Here is an 18,846-nt window from a genome sequence, read left to right on the forward strand (position 1 = left end):
CTGCATATATCCAAGTCCTGTTGTCAGAACTAATGTTCAACTCATCCTTCCATTATCCTTCCTAGTACAAGTATGTCAAACATAGTGTAGTACAAACCTATGCCAAACAACCTTTCTCTACACAGAAAGGTACATACACTGTCTGTATTTTTCCTTAATGTAACAGGCCAAGGCTGTCGATGTGAACAGTGTGCCAGTCATTGGCATTAGGTGAGGATATCATATACATTGTATCAGTACTTACCAGAAGAAAATTGGTTTTACAATGAGGGTAATGAAACACTAGAACAGGTTGACAAGGGCAGAGGAGAATGCCCCATCTCTGAAATCATTCAAGGTTGGCTGGACAGGGCTCTGAGCAAGCTGATGTTGAAGATCTCCCTGTTCATTGCAGGAAAGTCAGTCTAGATAACCCTTGAAGATCACTTCCAACTCAAACTATTCTATGGTTCTATGATAAAAATTGAAAAAGGGCTCTTGCTAAAAACATTTAATTTCTACCAAGGGGTAAGTCATACTTGCGAAGGCACATGCTGCTGTTTGTGCATGCAACTATTTAAAACCCTTTAGCTGAACCCCAGAATGCAAGTGGCAACCTCTTCCACCACAGTCTTTTCCCCACCTCCCAGCTCTGCAATGTCTAACAAGGTTATGTGCCAGCAACCCTATGAGAGTAGGGAAGTATATCGCTGTGAGTTAGTGCCTCTTGTTTTCACCAAAGCAGACAAAAATTTATTTGGTGACCCTTTATTAATAATTGCATTAGCTAGAGCAGAACCAATATATTAATCTTAGCTAAATTTGGTTCTTTAGGGTTAAAAGTATGTGCATTTATCTTACCTAACACTGTGTATATGAAGTGCTTGCTCCATAAAAAATTACTTTCTGTGGTGCATCCATTTAACTACATCAGCTACACATTGCCCACCAAATGTCACCACTTAGACTGCCAGTGACATGCATATCCTTGGGCAGATTTAAATAGCTTCCTTTATTTTAATTAACCTGTCAGAGAAAGCTTCTTCATTTCCAACACTTAAAATTAAGCTTGGCCTAAAGTCTAAATTTAGCCCTGCAGCTGTGATAGATTTGAAGACCAGTCCCTTTCACAAGGGTTTTGAAATGTTCTCCCAGTTGCAAACATAAGAGGAAATGCAGACTAAAAGGAAGCAGATCTGAGTAAGAAGCTTCCAGTTTATATTGTTGCTTTTCTGATTATAACTGCTTCTAGTCTATTTCCTTTAAAATGTTTTCCAAGCCAGAAATACTGAGTGGCAAACTTCTGTATTCTGCATCTCTTTAAAATTAAACTCTTCTAGCAATGGGAGTGACGAGGAGAATTTACTGGACTAGGAGATTGTAACATGTCTCCAAATAAAGTACGTCAAAATCATTCTGCTGTTACAACTGACACATTTTAACTTTGTCTTTTATGAACATCAATTAAATTTCTACTTGAAGCTGGAAAATCGTTGCAGAATTTGAGCTAGGAAGGATTAGCTGACCATTTAATGTAAGGGACTGTGCAATGAAGTTGTTTGCAGTAATAACTCATTTAACCAGAGGCCTATTTAAATTCCTTGTTGCTGTTATAAAAAAGAGTGATGCAATTCAGTTGCCTGGACAGCTCAGATAAGATCAATTTTGTCTGACTGCCTAAAAGAAGTTAACTGTTTTGTTTAACCTAATGACCTAGGTTCTTTGTGTTGGTTGACAGACGCCTCCAAGGGACCCTTCATTGTATTTTGAAATGGGATTAATAATCTTTTGGAATAGAGGGCTGTTTTTCATCAGATGTTTAGCTTTTAAACTGTTAATAATTCCATCCTAAATTTAAAACAAAATCTGGTTTTGGTGCAAACCACTGGTTTTTAATTTGAATTTTCCTATTTTAGAATGGTGTTTGCAACACTCATACTAATGGGTATGACTTATACTAATAAATCACCATAAATTCTTTTAAAGTAGTCCTCACAGATGCAGAAAAGTCAGAATTATTGCAGTAATTTTGAATGGTGTGAATTGTGTCATTCATTTCAATGGACAAATAATTTTGGTCGATCTGTGCTGAAACATCAAGCTGTTGCTACAGATATCAGCCCTTTTTACTGTTCCATGTCTGATTCTTTTAGAGAAAAGCTCAGCTAATAACTTTATTCTGCATTTCAAACAGCCTAAGTGTTCTGTTTCTCATCTAGCTGCCACATTTCCCAGCCATTCTGACTGCTTGACAAAATTTTGTATGAGTAAAGAATACCCAAGTCCTAACAACATGGTAGCCATATAAATTGCATTAATTTTACACCTGACTTTTCTGTAGTGTATCTGACTCTTTATTTAGTAAGATAAAATAATATATTTCGTTAAGGAGCTGCAGAATTCAAGGCTTGAGAATGTACTAGGTTTTAACAGGCTTATACAATCGATTCGTAACTATTTAATTGAAAAAAAAATTAATCACTTTTAGCACATGAGTTATGTTCAGCCTGTAAACTCCTTATTATTCATATGCAGAGGGATGTGTCCAATGATTAAGACCCCAAGGATTTGATTGAAGAATTAATCTGCATTTCTAAAGAAAAAATAAGCAGTAGGGTATTTAATTCTTAACAGAAATGTTGTGATGCATGTCAAAGCATCACTAACTCTTAGTTTGAAAAACAGTATCTGCTACTTGCTTGTCCATTGGCTGGTTCACTGCTATATCTGTACTGTACAGTCTTGATCTAATAATTGCTTATTATGCAGTTGTTTATCTGCTCATTTGAAACATTCTGAAATTCAGTCTAGCTCAGCAAATTGCTGTGCTTAAGGCATTTTTACATTCTAGGAAATTATAATATCCCCAGAAGGCAAAGAATTAATAATAAAAATCCTCTTTTGTAAAAGATTATCATTGCAGAGCAAATGGAGCAGATCTTCCCTATCTTAGCACATTTAATATTCTCATTTTTTTCTATGAAAGTTTGATGGAAAGACTATGTGGGGATCACTGTTTTATTAACTTGTTAAAAGACAAATTTACTGAACCAATGCAGCATATTGATTTCAGTGTCTGCTGTATGGAAAAGAAGCAATAGTAATGGATGACTTCTAGACATTTCCATATGGAAGTTAGCTCATTCTTTAGATATTTTGTGATCTTGATTTGTCTGTTTAGGCTGGAACTAAGGAGTTAATGATTCAGATTACAAGGATGCTTTCTTTTTTATTACTTAGAGGTTTTTCCTACCTTCCAAATTATTTATTCCTAGTATGCCCACCTTTATTAAATACTTTGCAAAGGATCCAAGCTTGTCTCATTGTATTGGAAACAGTATTCTGGTGAGTAGATTTCTGGTTTGATAGGCAACAAACAGAAATTAGAACACTACATGCAGCACATTTTTCATCAGTTCTCAAATACTATTCAACCAGTTAAGCATGCATCCATCTCTGGAGTGAATTCTTAAATCTATTTCTTAAAATCCATCACATAATACAGATGACTTGAACTAATTTCCTTTGTGATTGCTAACATGCAAAGGTAAACATCATAGCTAAGATAATTAAAGAGAAGGAAAAAGCTAACCATCAAATGAAGCTGAGATGCAATCCTCTAGGTACTTTCCTCGAAGTTTTTCAAGTTCACAGGCATACCTGTCTTCCAAGTTTTATTTTTCACTTTCTATTTTGAGGGGAAAAAAATCTTGCTGCTTAATCTAGGAGTTCAATGCTGATTTCATTTCCATTATTCATTTTCACATTGCAATATTCAAGCATCAAGCAAAAACCAGAGATCTCAGAGAATATGCAGGCATCTGTGTTTCTTCACCCTATAAAATGAGTGATTCATGTAGGCAAGGGCTGAAATCATAGCTACACAATTCAGAAATTAACCTTCATATATCTGTACCCTTACCATATTTTTCCAAAGCAGAAATGTTTGTAAGTTCCTTTCTCAGCTATGTTATATCTCTTAGAGGTCACAAACCTTTCTACTAAGAAATCCTAATCATCTATACAGAGTCTTTTCATTAGCAACATTAGGACTACACAGGTAAGTGGTTTACAGGAATTAATTATGTTTTTTTGGGCCAAGCCATCAGAAATATCTTCTGGCTGTTTTTATCAATCCTTGCCTTAGAATCTCTCCAACAGATAGTTTCAATTTTTATTCTGAGTTTCAAAAATATTAATAATTACAGAAATATAAAGATGAAAATTAAAATAGAAATGCATGTAGCATTGCCAAGTATGTAAAATTCACTTCTGACATAAATGTAGAACACTATTTATTATTTTTATGTAAGCTATCAGCAAAGGGGTTTTAGAATTAGCAGACTTACATGTTCTTGTGGATATACAGGATATTCAGTGACCTACTTTGTAGAGATGGACAGAACTGTGTCTGTAAAAATATTTAAAGTGGGTCTCTAATGTAAAACATAATTTTAAAGAGTCGTATTGAAGCAGCATCTTTTACATAAGCTCTTAGATATACTAAAGCAGTAACAATTATTCATCAGGAGATCTCAAAGCATTTCACAAAGACAGGAAAGTACGTTTTTTATTCTACAAAATAGAAGTATGAAATCTGGAGTTTTATTTTACAAATGATCAAGTATTTCAGTTGCTTAGAAACACAAAAATGAGACAGAAAGGTCCTGCCTTACAGTTTAGGAGTGTGTCTATACACCACTGAAGCTTTTTCAAAATTAAATGGAGCATAGCTCTATACATGTACATGAAGCAAAATAAACTCCCCAGGGTCTTCCAGCAACTCAATGGCAGAGCTGGCAATGGCATTCCTGCCCTTTGGATCTTTATGAGGGGCCCTTTCTCCTTGACCACCCCTTCATCAATGCATTGACTGAAATGTGAAATCATTGTTTTACCTATATCAACATATATTCAGCAAGAACTGAATATGAAGAGGTGGTTCATCTGAGGAACTTTGACAAGATGTGCAGAACACAAGTGAGCCAGAAGCACTTTATGACACCTGAATTACAGTTTTAGTAATCATCAGTTCCCTTTCTTCTCTGTCATTTCTTTATTTAATATATTGCAAGCAAGAGACTTACCGTGCAAGTTTTATAAGCTTGCAATAAAAATATAACAACTGTTGTATTAAATTATTTAAGCTGTAAACCATTGTAAAAAGCAGAAAAAGTTATATCGATGTGGAGACAGAAAAAATTATTGTGATGGAGTATAAAATATACTGTGCTGATTACTACAGAAATTTTGCCCAGTTTAGCATATTGTAAATCCTTGGATGGCCTTAAGAATGAAACTGCATGTAAATTTTTGAAAAGAATTGTGGCAAATGCTTTAAGAAGAATTAATCTAAAATCAGATTTATAATTTAAAAACAAATCATCAAAAATGTGACAGCAGACAAAAAATATGTAAGAGGTTGAAAAGAGAGAATTGTGGCAAAGCAAAGGATCAGTGTATTTAAAACTTCCAGATTTCCCCTGAGGAAAAGCTAGGATTCTGAAGAAAATGGATAACCAAGTTTTTATTTTAAGCAAGTAGAATAGTATTTTATTCTGTAATGCTATGCTTTGCTAAAGAAATGTACCAATAACTTTGAATCTGGCTGTGTTTATATTAGTAGCATTTAAAAGTGCTAGATTTACCAAAATTAGTAACTACAAAGGGAAACAATATATTTAGAATTAAGTTCTGACTATAAATTATAATAAACATTTAATGTTGCTTTATTCTGCTTCTTTACTCCTGTTAAAGAAGAATTTTTGACTGTTAAGTCAAAAATGAAACTGATTAAATGATGGTACTTAATAATCATAGTAATCATCCTCCTCCTTTAGCATTTTCCTGTTTCACCTTTTGATCTTACCAGATTTTTTGGGACTTTTAATGGCCCCAGGTGTTCTTGTAGCAAGCTGCCAATGAGTTTTCTTTGCCCTGCAACATGATTTGGCAGAAATTCAGTTAGGCAGAGCATAATTTGTTGCCTTCTTTTCTACCAAAATGGGCTTTCTGCAAAAGAGAAAAGGAGGTGATGTCCTCATTCTGTTGAATCTTCCTAGCAGTAATGTAATTGAAAAACCTCCTTGCAAGAGAAATGTTTTAAAAAGAAAAGCCAACTCATTCAGCTAATGTAGAGTAGGAAATACTGGTAAGACCACGCTAGTGATGGTGTTCCAGGCATGAAATTCCCTGAAAAATGAAGGCCCAAGACATAAAGCATCAGTGTTGACCAAAGAGAGGGCTGTGTGGGCCTCTTAGCTTTACTTTAAAACTGACATCTTTTCTTAAACAATTTATTTCTCTCTACCTGTACTGCAAAATTGTTAAAAACAGATCTCATGCTGTTTAAAGATCACATCTTTAAACAGAATGAAGCCCAAGGATAAATTACGTTCTCACTGTGCCTGAGAGGTTGGGCTTCTGTTGGTAGAAAAGATAAAGGTCACCCTTCCATCACTTGCACTTCATGTTTCTTAAAAGTGGTTAAAGCACTACATACATTTTTCTTCTGAACATTTTCAATTTCATTAATCCAGTATCTCTTTCAGCTAACATAGTTCTTAATGGAAGTGTAGCTGAAGGCTCCAGAAACAGAAATGGCTGTCCAAAGAACCAGTGATCCAGCAGAGGAGCTGTCCGTGCTGCTCACTAACTGCTCACCTGTGGGTCCTGGCCCACCTGACGGGTCTAGGGGCTGATCCACCTGAGTGAGCATGAAATTTCTAAGCAATAGACCAGATGTGGGCAGCTTTTCCATTTACTGCTAGGCTATGCTGTGTACTTTACCTGTCACACAAAATATAAGAGTTACACTGCAGTCTGTGTAATCCCAAAAGGCATTCTACATAAGTTTATGGGGTTTTTTTAAAAAATGTTTTTAAAAGATGTTTGAGACAATGTATTTTGGTGAAGAAACAATCTTCTTTTTTAAAAATATATATTGTTGTGTGATAATTTAATTTCATTGTAGACTTTCCTGATACACTGTGGTATAAAATATATAGAAATGTTTAGTAAGAAATAATAATACAGTTAGATGTATAGCCTTATGACAGATATAATAGACAGTTTGTCACAAAGGCCACAGGTAACTTTCAAATGAGCTGTAAACAACCCCACCTACTGATGGTGGAAGAAGAGCAGAGGCCTCCAGAAAGTGAAGCTGTTTAACAACAGAGCAGGTGGAACGTGTGCAGCACTGCTCTTCTGGGACTGTGATATTAATTTCCAGAGATCCAAGAGCAGCCCAAGCAAAAGGATGATTCAGTTCTTTGCCAGTGTATTGTTGTTTGTGTGTCCTCACTCTGGTATGCTCTCAAGAGAAGGGCTGTATGCTGGGTCAGCATTTGGCTTTTCTACAAATCACCTCAACAAATAATGTAATTATTCCACAGTTTTCTATGGCTGTTTCCTACCTCTCCTGTGTTCCTTTTTCAGCTTGCAGGTTTTTTCTGTCAATGGTAAGCTCTTGGTGGTAGACTTTGTCTGTTATTTAGTGTTTATTTGGTGCCTGATGTAAGTCTTGCTGAAGGCTTTTGTAAATTATGCTATTAATAACTTCCAGTTAGAGCAAAAATGACTTGCAGCTCAGACCACTATGTGGCCAAGTTACAGACCCTTTTTCTTTCATTTAGCTGTTGGCTGACACAGCTGAATGACTCTCCCAAGCCTCCTGTTCCCAATTCCATAACAAACTATGAGCTCATATTACACAGGAAGCACTAGCACTGAGATTTATTTGCCATCCTTGGAGGCCAGGAGGAGGAACAAAAGACTTTCATCTCTTTCTTTTTGTTCCTTGGCTGAAGGGAGTAAGAGGGTACTGATATCTTGGGTCACTGCCATACAGGATAAAAATCCAATTAATGTAAATCTGCCAGATCCATGGGAAGTAAGTAGTGGGGCTATCAAGAGCCCACAAATTTCTGGGTGGATCATCAGCAACCTCTGGCAGCACAATTTCCCCATTAAAACAGAAGCTGGGTTTTGTTTCACCTCTCAATAGTGATCTACCCTTTTTTTAAGCTTGCTGTGGCTAATTTTGCATAAGTTGTCAGTTGCAGCAGTAATGAAATTTTAGTCATTTGTTGACTCACTCAGCACAAAAGGCAGTGAATGCCATGACCACTCTGTTACATCTTCCAGGCAGCTTTGATTAAACTGCTGTGAAGCCAGACCTGGATCAATATGAATGATCTTCATCGACCTAATAATGTATTTAACATGTTCAGTGCACTTTTATCTGTTTCTGTTAGAATACACTGTTTACATTAGTGCAGGAGATTGATTTAAATTTTCATAGTTAGAAATAACTGCATTAGTTTGCACATGGTACTATATATAAATATATAATCTACCATGCAATCTCCTCAGCAGGTGTAAATTAGCATAGCTACCATTTATAGTTGTTGAAAATCTAGCCTAGAAACTGAAAACAGTTATTCCATCAGTATTATTTTAAATTATCACAGCTTAACTTGACATAAAGCAAGTATCACATAATCTTCTCTGTAGCAAATCAAAAGATGCTTACCAGAACATCTTTTAGAAAGCTTTTCTATTATTTATGGACTAAATTCTCCTACCAGCAGATGTATGTGGTGTCCTCTAATTATATAAACACCTCTTTGTGGTCCAGCCTTTTGGATGCACTGTGTCCAGTCAGGTATTTCTTTAACCCACTGGCTTTGAAGACTGTTTAGCAAACTTCAATAAACGAACAAATGTGGAAGCTGTACCAAACATATCACTTGGGAATGTCAAAGCACTTAACAAACATTGTTACAACTTAGTCCATGTGTAACCACTGAAGGACATATTTGCTTCAGTATGTCTCATGACAGCTTCTTAAAAAATATACTTAAGTGAATTTAACACTTGTGAAAGGTGCCAGATTGACAGGCCCTGGAGATAAAAGTTCTTGCATTACCAGCAGGCACAGCCGGGCTTCCCACACACGCTGCCCCACCAGTGTCCCCAGCCCTACCTGAAGGGCACAGCAACCAACTGTCCTACAGCTTGCAAATCTGCCCATCTCAGGCTCCTGGACTGTGGGCCAAGAGTCAGTAGCTGTAATTTGACCTAAGGATGAAAATCCAAGTTCCATAGTTACTGCACAGGTGCTGTTGCAGTTGATCATTTTCACACCAAGTTTTCAACTAATCTGGGGGGAAAAAAATGAAGTACATGTTTATCTGATTTAGAGTACAACAAAAACATGTGTGTGAGCCTCTAGTGAATCCTGTGGTTCTGTCTGCCCACATAGGCACATTCAGGGGGGACTGTATGGGTGAACAAGTCCATACACATACTGTGAAGCGCATTCTTAAATGCCTCCTGAAAAATGGGTCCTTACTGCTTTCTGTGTTTGTAATAATCTGTCTCCATTCATAACTCATCTCTGCTTGGTGTCATTACAGCCCATCCTCCCCAGAGATTCTGGACACATCTGGCATACAAATTCAATAACCATCCACCCCATAAAGAGACTGGATGATTACAGGGTTGAAGGATAGCACACAGGGAAAACAGGCTCATGATCTTTGCACTCTGTCATGGATTTAGAAAAAGCACAAGTTCTTCTCTGAGTGATTGTAGTTGGAAAGTTCAGACCTCTGTTTTCTTTGAAATTATATTTAGACCTCACTGTGAGTATTGGAAGGGCATGCTTAAGTGTTTCTTTATTTAGTGCAGAAATAAAGAAGGCTAATGACATTTTAAACAAAAGTGCACATTTATAACCTTGTATAGGCTGATTCTCAGTATGTGTATATAGGACATGACTAAAAACAGAACATTGGAAAACACACAGTGATGAGTTTTCATGTTCTGCTATTTTCTAAGCTGTAGCCAGCAGCTTGAAAGAATTGTTATGGAAGCCAAATCTTAATTCTTTCTATTGGAAAACAGCCCTAACTAATACAAAGAGGAGCTCAGCAACATTAGTTTATCTTTAAAAGAGTCACATTTATTTTTGCAGCTTGCTGTTGATGTGCATGATAACTTACCTAATTGGACTGGTACTGTGTGCATGTTGGAAGGTAGCTATGAAAGCTATAGCTGGGTGGCTTATAGCTGTTTCAGGGATGGCATTTTAGCCTGAAATTATAATTGTTGTAAATATTAATCTATTTTATTACTATCATTGCCTTATTTCCTGTTTTTCTCAACGTTCCTACTGTATCTGTCACACTGTACAACTTTAGGAAGCATCCCTACCAGCCTAAGTCCATACTACACTTAGGATGAACTTAAGGTTTCAAAATCTGGGAGGAAGTTCACAAGAGAATGTATAGGAAGAGGATGTTTTAAGATGGAAGTGTCCATGAACTCTGATTGAATGTGTTGCTTCACCCAGACTCAGTTTTCCTGTGCAGCTTCTCTACTATATAAAAAAAGGCCATTTTAGGTCATCTCCTCTTTCACAGGTTTGGTCTCTTTAGTACTGTTTTCAAATACTCAATGTACTTGAGTACATTGGGTTGATTTGTTTTGTTTTTGGTTTTGTTTGGGTTTTTTTTTTTGTCTGCTTGTATTTGTACAGTACCCCAGTGGCATTTTCTCTTCATTCATTTTATTCAGCAGTTCCTAATTTTACCTATATCATATTATAAATTTCACTTCCACCTGCTACTTTTTGCCTCCCTATGAAGTACTATTAAGTCTTTCTTGATCAACCACTTTTTTAATATTTTTGACCTAGTAGCTGGCCTTTTGCTTTCAGAAAGACAAAAGGCTTTTCTTGTCTGCTAATGAGAGAGGAGGAGGGCAACACCAGCGACTTTCTTGTACAGAATGACAATGCTCCACTCCCAGAAAGATGCAGAGGAAGAGAAAAAGAGTATTATTATCAGTTTTTTCTAAGTATACTTGGGCATCACTGAAAACACTATTTAGAAGTAAAGACTTGCTAAAGTTTACCTACCCCCTTTCTGAAGCTCTTTCTAAGTTCATTAGTTGAAAAGCCATTATAGATATGAAGTATTGCATTAATTTTGATTTTAAAGGGCTAGAAAGCAGAATTCCTTATTAGGGAATGATAGGAGAGAGTTTCTTTCGGGACTGAGTTAAACAGAAGCCTTCAGAAGAATAGAAAAAGGTTGGTTCATTCCCATCTTCATGTAAATTGAATTACAGGGTTTAGTAAGTGAAACAGATCATAAGATAAACCCCGCAGAGGCCAGGAAGCACTAATTAACGCCCATAGTAACTTTTCTGAAATTGGTCTTTAATCAAACTTTGCTCTGAAAACAAAACAAGATACTGTGGCAGCTTGATAAAAGAGATGCATCACCAAGGCTGACAGGCCCACAATCAAACCAATACTAAAAATAACTGTTTTGTCTACTAATTTTCTTTCAAATGCTAAAAAAAATGCATGAGCTACAGTCTAAAAAGACTTGTACAGTTACTCAGCCAAGTGACTCAGCTCTAGAAAAGTGAGGGTCCTGTAAATGTTAATGCCCTCCCTGATTATGAGTGAGCCCTTTTTCTTTCCCACACCTTCCTGTTGAAACAGAGGAACAGCAAAGAGGATTGTGTGGTTGGGCAAGGAAGAGGCAGAATCTGGGTTCCTTCAGAGTTGATAATTTTATACCAGCTGTTCCTCTCCTCTTGCTGCTGGTGGTGGTGCAGAGTTCAGGCATCCTGACTGACTTACTAGTGTGGTCTGATAAGCCAATCACTCCTTTTTCTTGTATCTCACATGAACAGTAGGGTCCACAACTGCTGCCTTTTGCGCTTGGAACTTCTCCTCACTGAATCTGAGAGCAGGAGTTATCAGTATGGCATGCAGGGAAACAAAGCTTATTTTCCTCATTTCTTTTCATCTGCTCAGCTGTAGGGAGAGTTGCTACAACTCCTGTGGGTACCCATCAAGCCTAGAGCAACTTTCATTATCTTTTCACTGTAGCCTGCTTAAAAACATTGCTAGAACTTTTAGGTTTGGGATAGATTCCAAAGGGACAAGAAGTCCACTGCAGAAACAGGACTAGCAGTGAAATGTAACAGAGCACTAGTATTCTCTTTATAGCAGATTTTTCTCTTGGCACAAAAAACATATGGAGCTGTCAAGCCGGTCCATAGGAGGGCCACAAAAATGGTCAGAGTATGAAACATCTCTCTCCAATGAGGAAAGACTGAGATAGTTGGGGTTATTAGCTTCAAGAGCTAGTAGAAGGCTCTTGGGAGATTGTTTATTAGCCTTTCAATATGTACAGGAAGCTTATTAGAAAGATGGGAGAGACTTTTTAATAGGGCTTGTATTGACAGTGTACCCCTCATCCAAGGGGTAATGGTTTTAAACTAAAAGATGGTAGATTCAGACTAGATACGAGGAAGAAGTTTTTTACAATGAGGGCAATGAGGCACTGGAACAGATTTCCTAGAGAGGTGATTGATGTCTCCTCCCTGGAAACTTTTCAGGTTAGGTTGAATGAGGCTCTGAACCACCTGGTCTGGTTGAAGATGGCTCTGCTTATTGCAGGGGAGTGAACTAGATGAGCTTTAAAGGTCTCTTCTAACTCAAACTGTTTAATGATCCTATGATTTCTCTTGGTGAATGCTCAGCTGGGTAAATGTTGCCCACTTTCCATGTCCAACATGACAGTCCTATCAGTCTGGATCCTAATAACCATATCCTTCACAAAAGAGATTGCAATGATCTGAAATGGTACTCCAGTATTAGGAACAAGCTGAAAGAAGATGGCTAACATTGGCCTTGGTGCTTTCAGTATAGGCTGTATTTTCATGTTAGGTGGTTACTTGAAAAAGGTATTTTCATTAATACAACTAAAAGTAGTTTAGTGGGAGAAGAAAGAAGTCTGTCAGTATAGATGGGTCCATGAGAGGAATTCTTCTTCTTTTATGAAAGAATTGTTTGCAAATATAGATATGCTCCTTTGGCAACTGACAAGGCGTATGACTTGAGTTCCAAACACAACTACCATTCCCTCTGTAATTTGTTTTATAGTCACAGTTCCAAGGACTGCCATAGGGAATCGCAGGTTTGAAGTGGTTTCACAGCCTTATCCCAACTCCTCCTGGTCATTTGTCTCATATATCATGGCTATAACAGACATCCCTGCAATTCAAAACAACTGCTTAACTTGTATTCACATAAATATCCTAGCCCAGAGTGACTGAAGTGCATCATCAGTATTCCATGAAGGAGCTTACATCAGTTTTGAAAAACCAGTCCCTTAAAAGTACAATGACCATCATGAAATAATGTCATCAAGAATAGCAACAAAAAGCATAAGGCACCACATGAAAATTCAACTATTGGACTGTGAGAGATACCCATATTGTGATTTAAAATCTTTACAGCTGCAGCAAAAAAAAAAAAAATCAGCACAAAATCATATTTTTCCAGGTGACTCCCTTTTATATTCCAATATTTTATTCTTGTTTACTGGGTTTGATTTTATTTTGGATAGAAAGGCATTAATTGCATTGCAAGAAAATTATGCAGGGGTTTTTCCTCAAATCTTAAATCTCACTACATCATTTTATATTAAGAAAAACGTGTGACTGACAAAACAGACAATATTTTAAAGCACAGCTTCTGTTCTTGCTGTGGTTGGACACCACAGAGACAGCTGGATGTTTAAGGGAGGGGCATCTCCAGTTCCTCATGTTTCACCTTTTCATTGCACTGCCTGATCATTTAAGGCAGAGGCTTGTTCCAGACAGCTTCAATTAAACTATGCTGTGAAACTGAATACAGATCAATGGAAATGATCCATAACAAGCTAATCATGTATTTAACAGTGTTCAGTCCAGTTCAATCACCTTCTAACATTTCTGTGGCTTTACATTCATGTGGCAAAGCCCTGAATGTGTATATGTATTTTTAATCCATCTCATTAGTGACCATATGCTTTGGCTTCAAGGGAGACAAGAACTGTCTGCAATCTGCCAGGGATTTAGGGACATCAATAATTTGTGAATAGTCATGTTGGTACTGGTCGAAGGGTTAAGTGTTCTGCACACCAGGGGCAGATCTTTTGGGACTGGAACTCTTAGTCAACTGTTAGGAACCTGATCCCCTCTGATGCATCTTTTCAAAGTACATGCTGCATGTCAGATCTCTGCAGCAGAAGCCATGGAGCCTTATTAGCTCAGGGATTTAAAACCTGCTCTAAGAAATGTAACAATATATTTTGGTTAAAAAGTGAAGGAAAGATAGTAGTAATTTGAAAGGGATTTTTATGTACTGGGCTAAATGTGATCTTCCTTCTTCCTACAATTTTCCTTTTTGCCACCATTTTCCTTTTTCATATGAGCTATTAGATTACTACTCCCCTGCAGATATACAGTGAAGCAAGAGTATGGCAACAATAACAGGGACTTGATTTTGAAAAATATAAGTGAATTCTGTGGCCTCATCTGATACTGGCTAAATCCAGCTGAGGCCAGTGACAGCAAAGACATAGAAATCACCTCCTAGTCTTTTGGAATGACCTTTTAGAAGCTCTCAGAGCACTGTTTTTTTTTACCTAGTATGAAAATCACCTTTAAAAACAATAGATTACACTCTTAGTTCATGCCATGCTATATAGAAGAGCTGCTAAATCAGCATGAGAAAACATCAAATCATTGATTTCAATATCCTGTCTTCACAAAGCAATGGAAGAAATAGATGGTAATGCCAGAAGACACTGAATAAGTTTTGTACATTTTTAAGTTTTAGTTATGTCCATATTCCTCAGCTGCACCCAGGTTAAAAAGAAAAGAAAAACAATTCATAGCAGTGCAGGAAGACACTTCATATGGAACCTGCTCCCTGAATTTCTGTGCATTATTTGGGAGAAGGAGTATCCATATTTTAGGATGAAGTTCACCTGCTTTGAGCAAATTTCATGTACAATCATAAAATCATAAGATGGTTTTTGCTGGAAGGAACCTTAAAGATCATCCAGTTCCAATCCCCCTACCTTGGGTAGGGACATATTTCACTAGACCAGATTGCCCTGAGCTCCATCCAACCTGGCCAGGAACGCTTCCAGGGCTGGGGCATCCACAGTTTCTCTGGGCAGTCAGTTCCAGTACCTCACCACACAGTAAAGAATTTTCTCCTTATATCGAATCTAAACCTACTCGTTTTCAGTTTGAAGCCATTTTCCCCTTGTCCTATCACTACAGTCCCTCTCCGTCTTTCTGGTAGGGTCCCTTTAGGTACTGGAAGGCCACAACAATGAGGCCACACCAAAACCTTCTGTTCTCCAGGCTGAACAATCCCAATTCTCTCTGCCTTTCCTTGTAGGAGAGGTTCTCCATCCCTCTGATCATCTTCAAGGCCCTCCTCTGGAGTCACTGCAGCAGCTCCCTGTCCCTGCTGTGCTGGCGCCCAGAGCTGGTGCAGCCCTGCAGTGGCTCTCAGCAGAGCAGAGCAGAGGGGCAGAATCCCCTCCCTGGCCCTGCTGCCCACGCTGCTCTGGCTGCAGCCCAGGACACGTTTGGCTCTCTGGGCTGGCAGTGCCCATGGTGCCTCATGTGCAGCCTCTCAGCCAGCAGCACCCCCAAGTCCCTCTGGGCAGGGCTGCCCTGGGGCTGCTCATCCCCAGCCTGTGCTGAGACTGGGGCGTGCCCCAACCCAGGAGCAGCACCAGCACCTGCTCTTGTTAAACCTCAGGAGATTCCCATGGGCCCGCCTTGAGCTGTGCTGTAATGGCAGCAAGGACAGAGATGTCAGGCAGCATGGTGTCCTCCAACTCCTCCTGTTTGCATGCTGCATGCGTTGGGGTAAAGGCACCTCAGCTGGGCTGTGTGAGCTTCCTAGAGGCACACCCCTTCATTTCTTTGCGTTATTTCCTTTGTGTTTCCCTGTTGACTTCTGTTACCCCAGGAGTCCCTGGGTGGCCTCCATAAAACTGCAAGTGGGCTGCAACGTGGCTAGCATAATTTGTGTGGACTCTCACAGGAAATGAAAACATCCACAACACACCACTTGTTTGCTGCTTGATAATCAGCTGGTTTTGCTTGTACATAAACATCCTGTATCAGGGCAGTTTAAATAACTGTCATCAGTCATCTATAGCCACTATTAAACCTCAGCAAACACACTCACTGTAACCCTTTGTCCTTTACTTTTTTTTATTTTTAAAATCAACTTGGCATGGCATACAACTGAGCAAGCATGCCCCATACATGATACAAAAGGAAGGACAGTTTTGAAAATCTTTGTATTCAAACAAAGAGTTACATATTTAGAAAACATTCATGACCAAGGCTTTTATTTATCTAAAATGATATTTTGAATGAGTAAAAAAATATAGTGTCTTCATTAGCTTCCCATCATTAAGAGTATACAATTAGTATTGGAAGACTTAGAGTCATATTATAGCAGGTAAAATTGATTTGTAAATGCAGTACAATATTAGAGGCATATGTCCCAGATTTTTATCCACATTTCATTTATACACATAGGCACTGGCAATAGAAAAGGCACTGGTCTTTAGGAAAGGTGGCTCTTCCTGGTTGGCAAGCAAGGCCGCTAGGGCGCATTCAAATGTAAATATTTATGGCTATTTTGGCCACCTCAAACCCACTAAAGAATGGAGTTCTATTTCCAGATAGTCCCACTTTAAAATTCTCCCTTTAAAATGTATACCAGCACTTGTTTTGGTAGTTTTTAGCACTGATTTGGAGCCTTTAAGCCTGTGCATAAAATGCTAAAGTCTAAAATTGTATTTTCACAATTGTCATTGATGAAAAAAATAAATGTAATTTTAATAGGGTGGAATCAGTGATTTTGAGGTGGCTTGTCTTTACCCCTTCCACTTTAAGCCTTCAGAGTCAGCATAGCCACAAAATTTTCTGAAGTCAAATTTTTCAAGAAAAATCCTAGTTGATAGTTAATTACCTGGTCACTGCTGAATATCTGTAATACAGAGAATGAGTTCCTTTTTGCACACAAAATGGAAGAAGTTATTTGACCTTTGAGGTGACTGTTGATCTTTGGCTCTCCATTGTCAGTCTTCACCTCCAATGACCTCCAATGTCAATGATGCTAATACAAAGGGAAGCCAGCAGAATTTCAGAAAACTGGTACTATCTTTGCAATATTTTGTAGGCAGCGTTGCCATTATTACATTAATTTGTGCTACTGCTGCCAGATAAAAAGAGAGTTTTGGCTTCAGTGAATACAATTGCAAAATTCCTGTTTTATCCTGGATGAGGTAACACTTTGACTGAACTGCCTATTCGCAGTTTCACAGGCAGTGACGCCAAAAAAAAAAAAAAGCTCTGACAGTCTGCAAGTTCTGCCCTCTTTACACCCTTTCTAGCCAAGATTGCTTAGTGTTATAAAGAATTGCCATAATCCCAGAAGCTGCTGACAGAAATACGTTATTGAAACAAGAACCTTTGCAGGCTATACCTTATCATTAGGAAAGTGTCTTTTGTGGGTCATTCAGTGGATTTTCAGTAGTTTTCTTTAGGGTTCTCTGTGGCTTCATTTCTAGCATGTTCACTGAGGCTGAGCACAACCAAGAATGTCTTGATGGCAAGTTTAAATTTTCCATTCTTTACTTTTCTTCTGTATTCTAATTAGATCATCTCAATTATTAATTCTGTTCCCATAGTGGACTTTTACATTTGCAAACTTCTACCACACATACCAGTCCCTTTAGAGCTTCTCGTAGCCAGATTCTGTATTTTTAGCAGTTTGAATCTTACTGTAATTCCAGATATTCAGTCATATATGTTGCCATTCCTGGACTTACTCCATTATGTCTTCAAGATGGCATGCATCCATTGATTACAAATTGAAATGAAGTTCATAATGTTATTAAAAATGGCCCACTTTAACTTCTTCTTGTTTTATTGATGCCCCACAATGGGACTTGAGAGAAGAGTTTCATTTACAGACAGCTATGTGCTGGTCAGCCAAATATCAAAAATGACAACTGAATTTCAGCTGGCCTTTTGGTATTTTTACTACTGCTCTAGTTCAGCTCTCTGTATCTGTAATCAACCACTCACTCACTAAAGGCTGAGAAATATGCATTTAACTGTTTTGCTGAATTCTGGCCTTAGGCAACAGCTCAAGTTAATCTCAAATTAGTCAAAAAGGAGGTGGGAGATTTTCCTTCTATATAAAGTGAAAATTTAAGAGTTGTGTTTCACTTCCTTTTGTTAATTGCTACTCCACAATAATTTTCAGAAAAGTATTTAGAAATCATTCTTAAGAGATAGGACACAAGACAAGGGGGACTCATTAGTTGTTTTGTTTCTATTTTAGGACTGCAAGAATACCTTGAAAAATATTTGGAAGAGAAGACCCCGGCTCTGATTTTAGTACCTGTGGTGGATTTACCTGACAAAGATGTTATTCATATAACATGCTGGCTAAGCTAGCAGTTTAAAGGAGATGAGTTGATATCAAAACATGCATACATTCCATCTAGGAGAGAACAAAGAAAAGAGCTGATACTAACTCCGTTGGATATGTTCATGAAGCAATATTGTTTGATTTAAGCAAAGCCATATTACCTTGTTAATGATCCCTCATGATATGTGACAGAGTCGGGTTTGTATGAAGAATAAAGTTTTCTTTTAAAAATAATGTACTTTTGTCTGACTTGTTTTTAGATGTGTGCAGGTTAAAGTAGGTGGCCTCTGGGAGATGCAGTTGGTGTGATCACATTGGTTCTTTGTTTGATATATTTAGGTCTGGTTACACCAATTATACACCAATTATAACTTTATATCATTTGGATGGAGGTGAAACTAGAATATTACCTCCAATACTGTTTTAAGGACTGTATTCCTTTCAATTCTATGTTGAATTTACTCACTTCGGGCCAACTCATGAAAACCTTATTTGTGGCCAGATTTTAACCATTTCCAGCACTGAGGAAG

At 37.8% G+C, this 18,846-nt stretch overlaps 1 protein-coding gene across 4 annotated transcripts in view; it reads left to right on the top strand.

Moving 5' to 3' along the window:
• Positions 1 to 18,547, top strand: part of DPH6 (diphthamine biosynthesis 6) — a 184,013-nt gene extending 165,466 nt beyond the window's left edge. For all 4 annotated transcript variants that reach the window (XM_058026375.1, XM_058026374.1, XM_058026376.1 and 1 more), the window contains one exon: positions 18,227 to 18,547. In XM_058026375.1, the coding sequence (XP_057882358.1) occupies positions 18,227 to 18,342 (116 nt within the window). In that variant the 3' untranslated portion in view covers positions 18,343 to 18,547. The remainder of the gene's footprint in view (positions 1 to 18,226) is intronic.
• The last annotated feature ends 299 nt before the right edge of the window (positions 18,548 to 18,846 follow it).

This window comes from Melospiza georgiana, chromosome 6 (assembly GCF_028018845.1).
Source record: "Melospiza georgiana isolate bMelGeo1 chromosome 6, bMelGeo1.pri, whole genome shotgun sequence".
Lineage (NCBI taxonomy): Eukaryota > Metazoa > Chordata > Aves > Passeriformes > Passerellidae > Melospiza > Melospiza georgiana.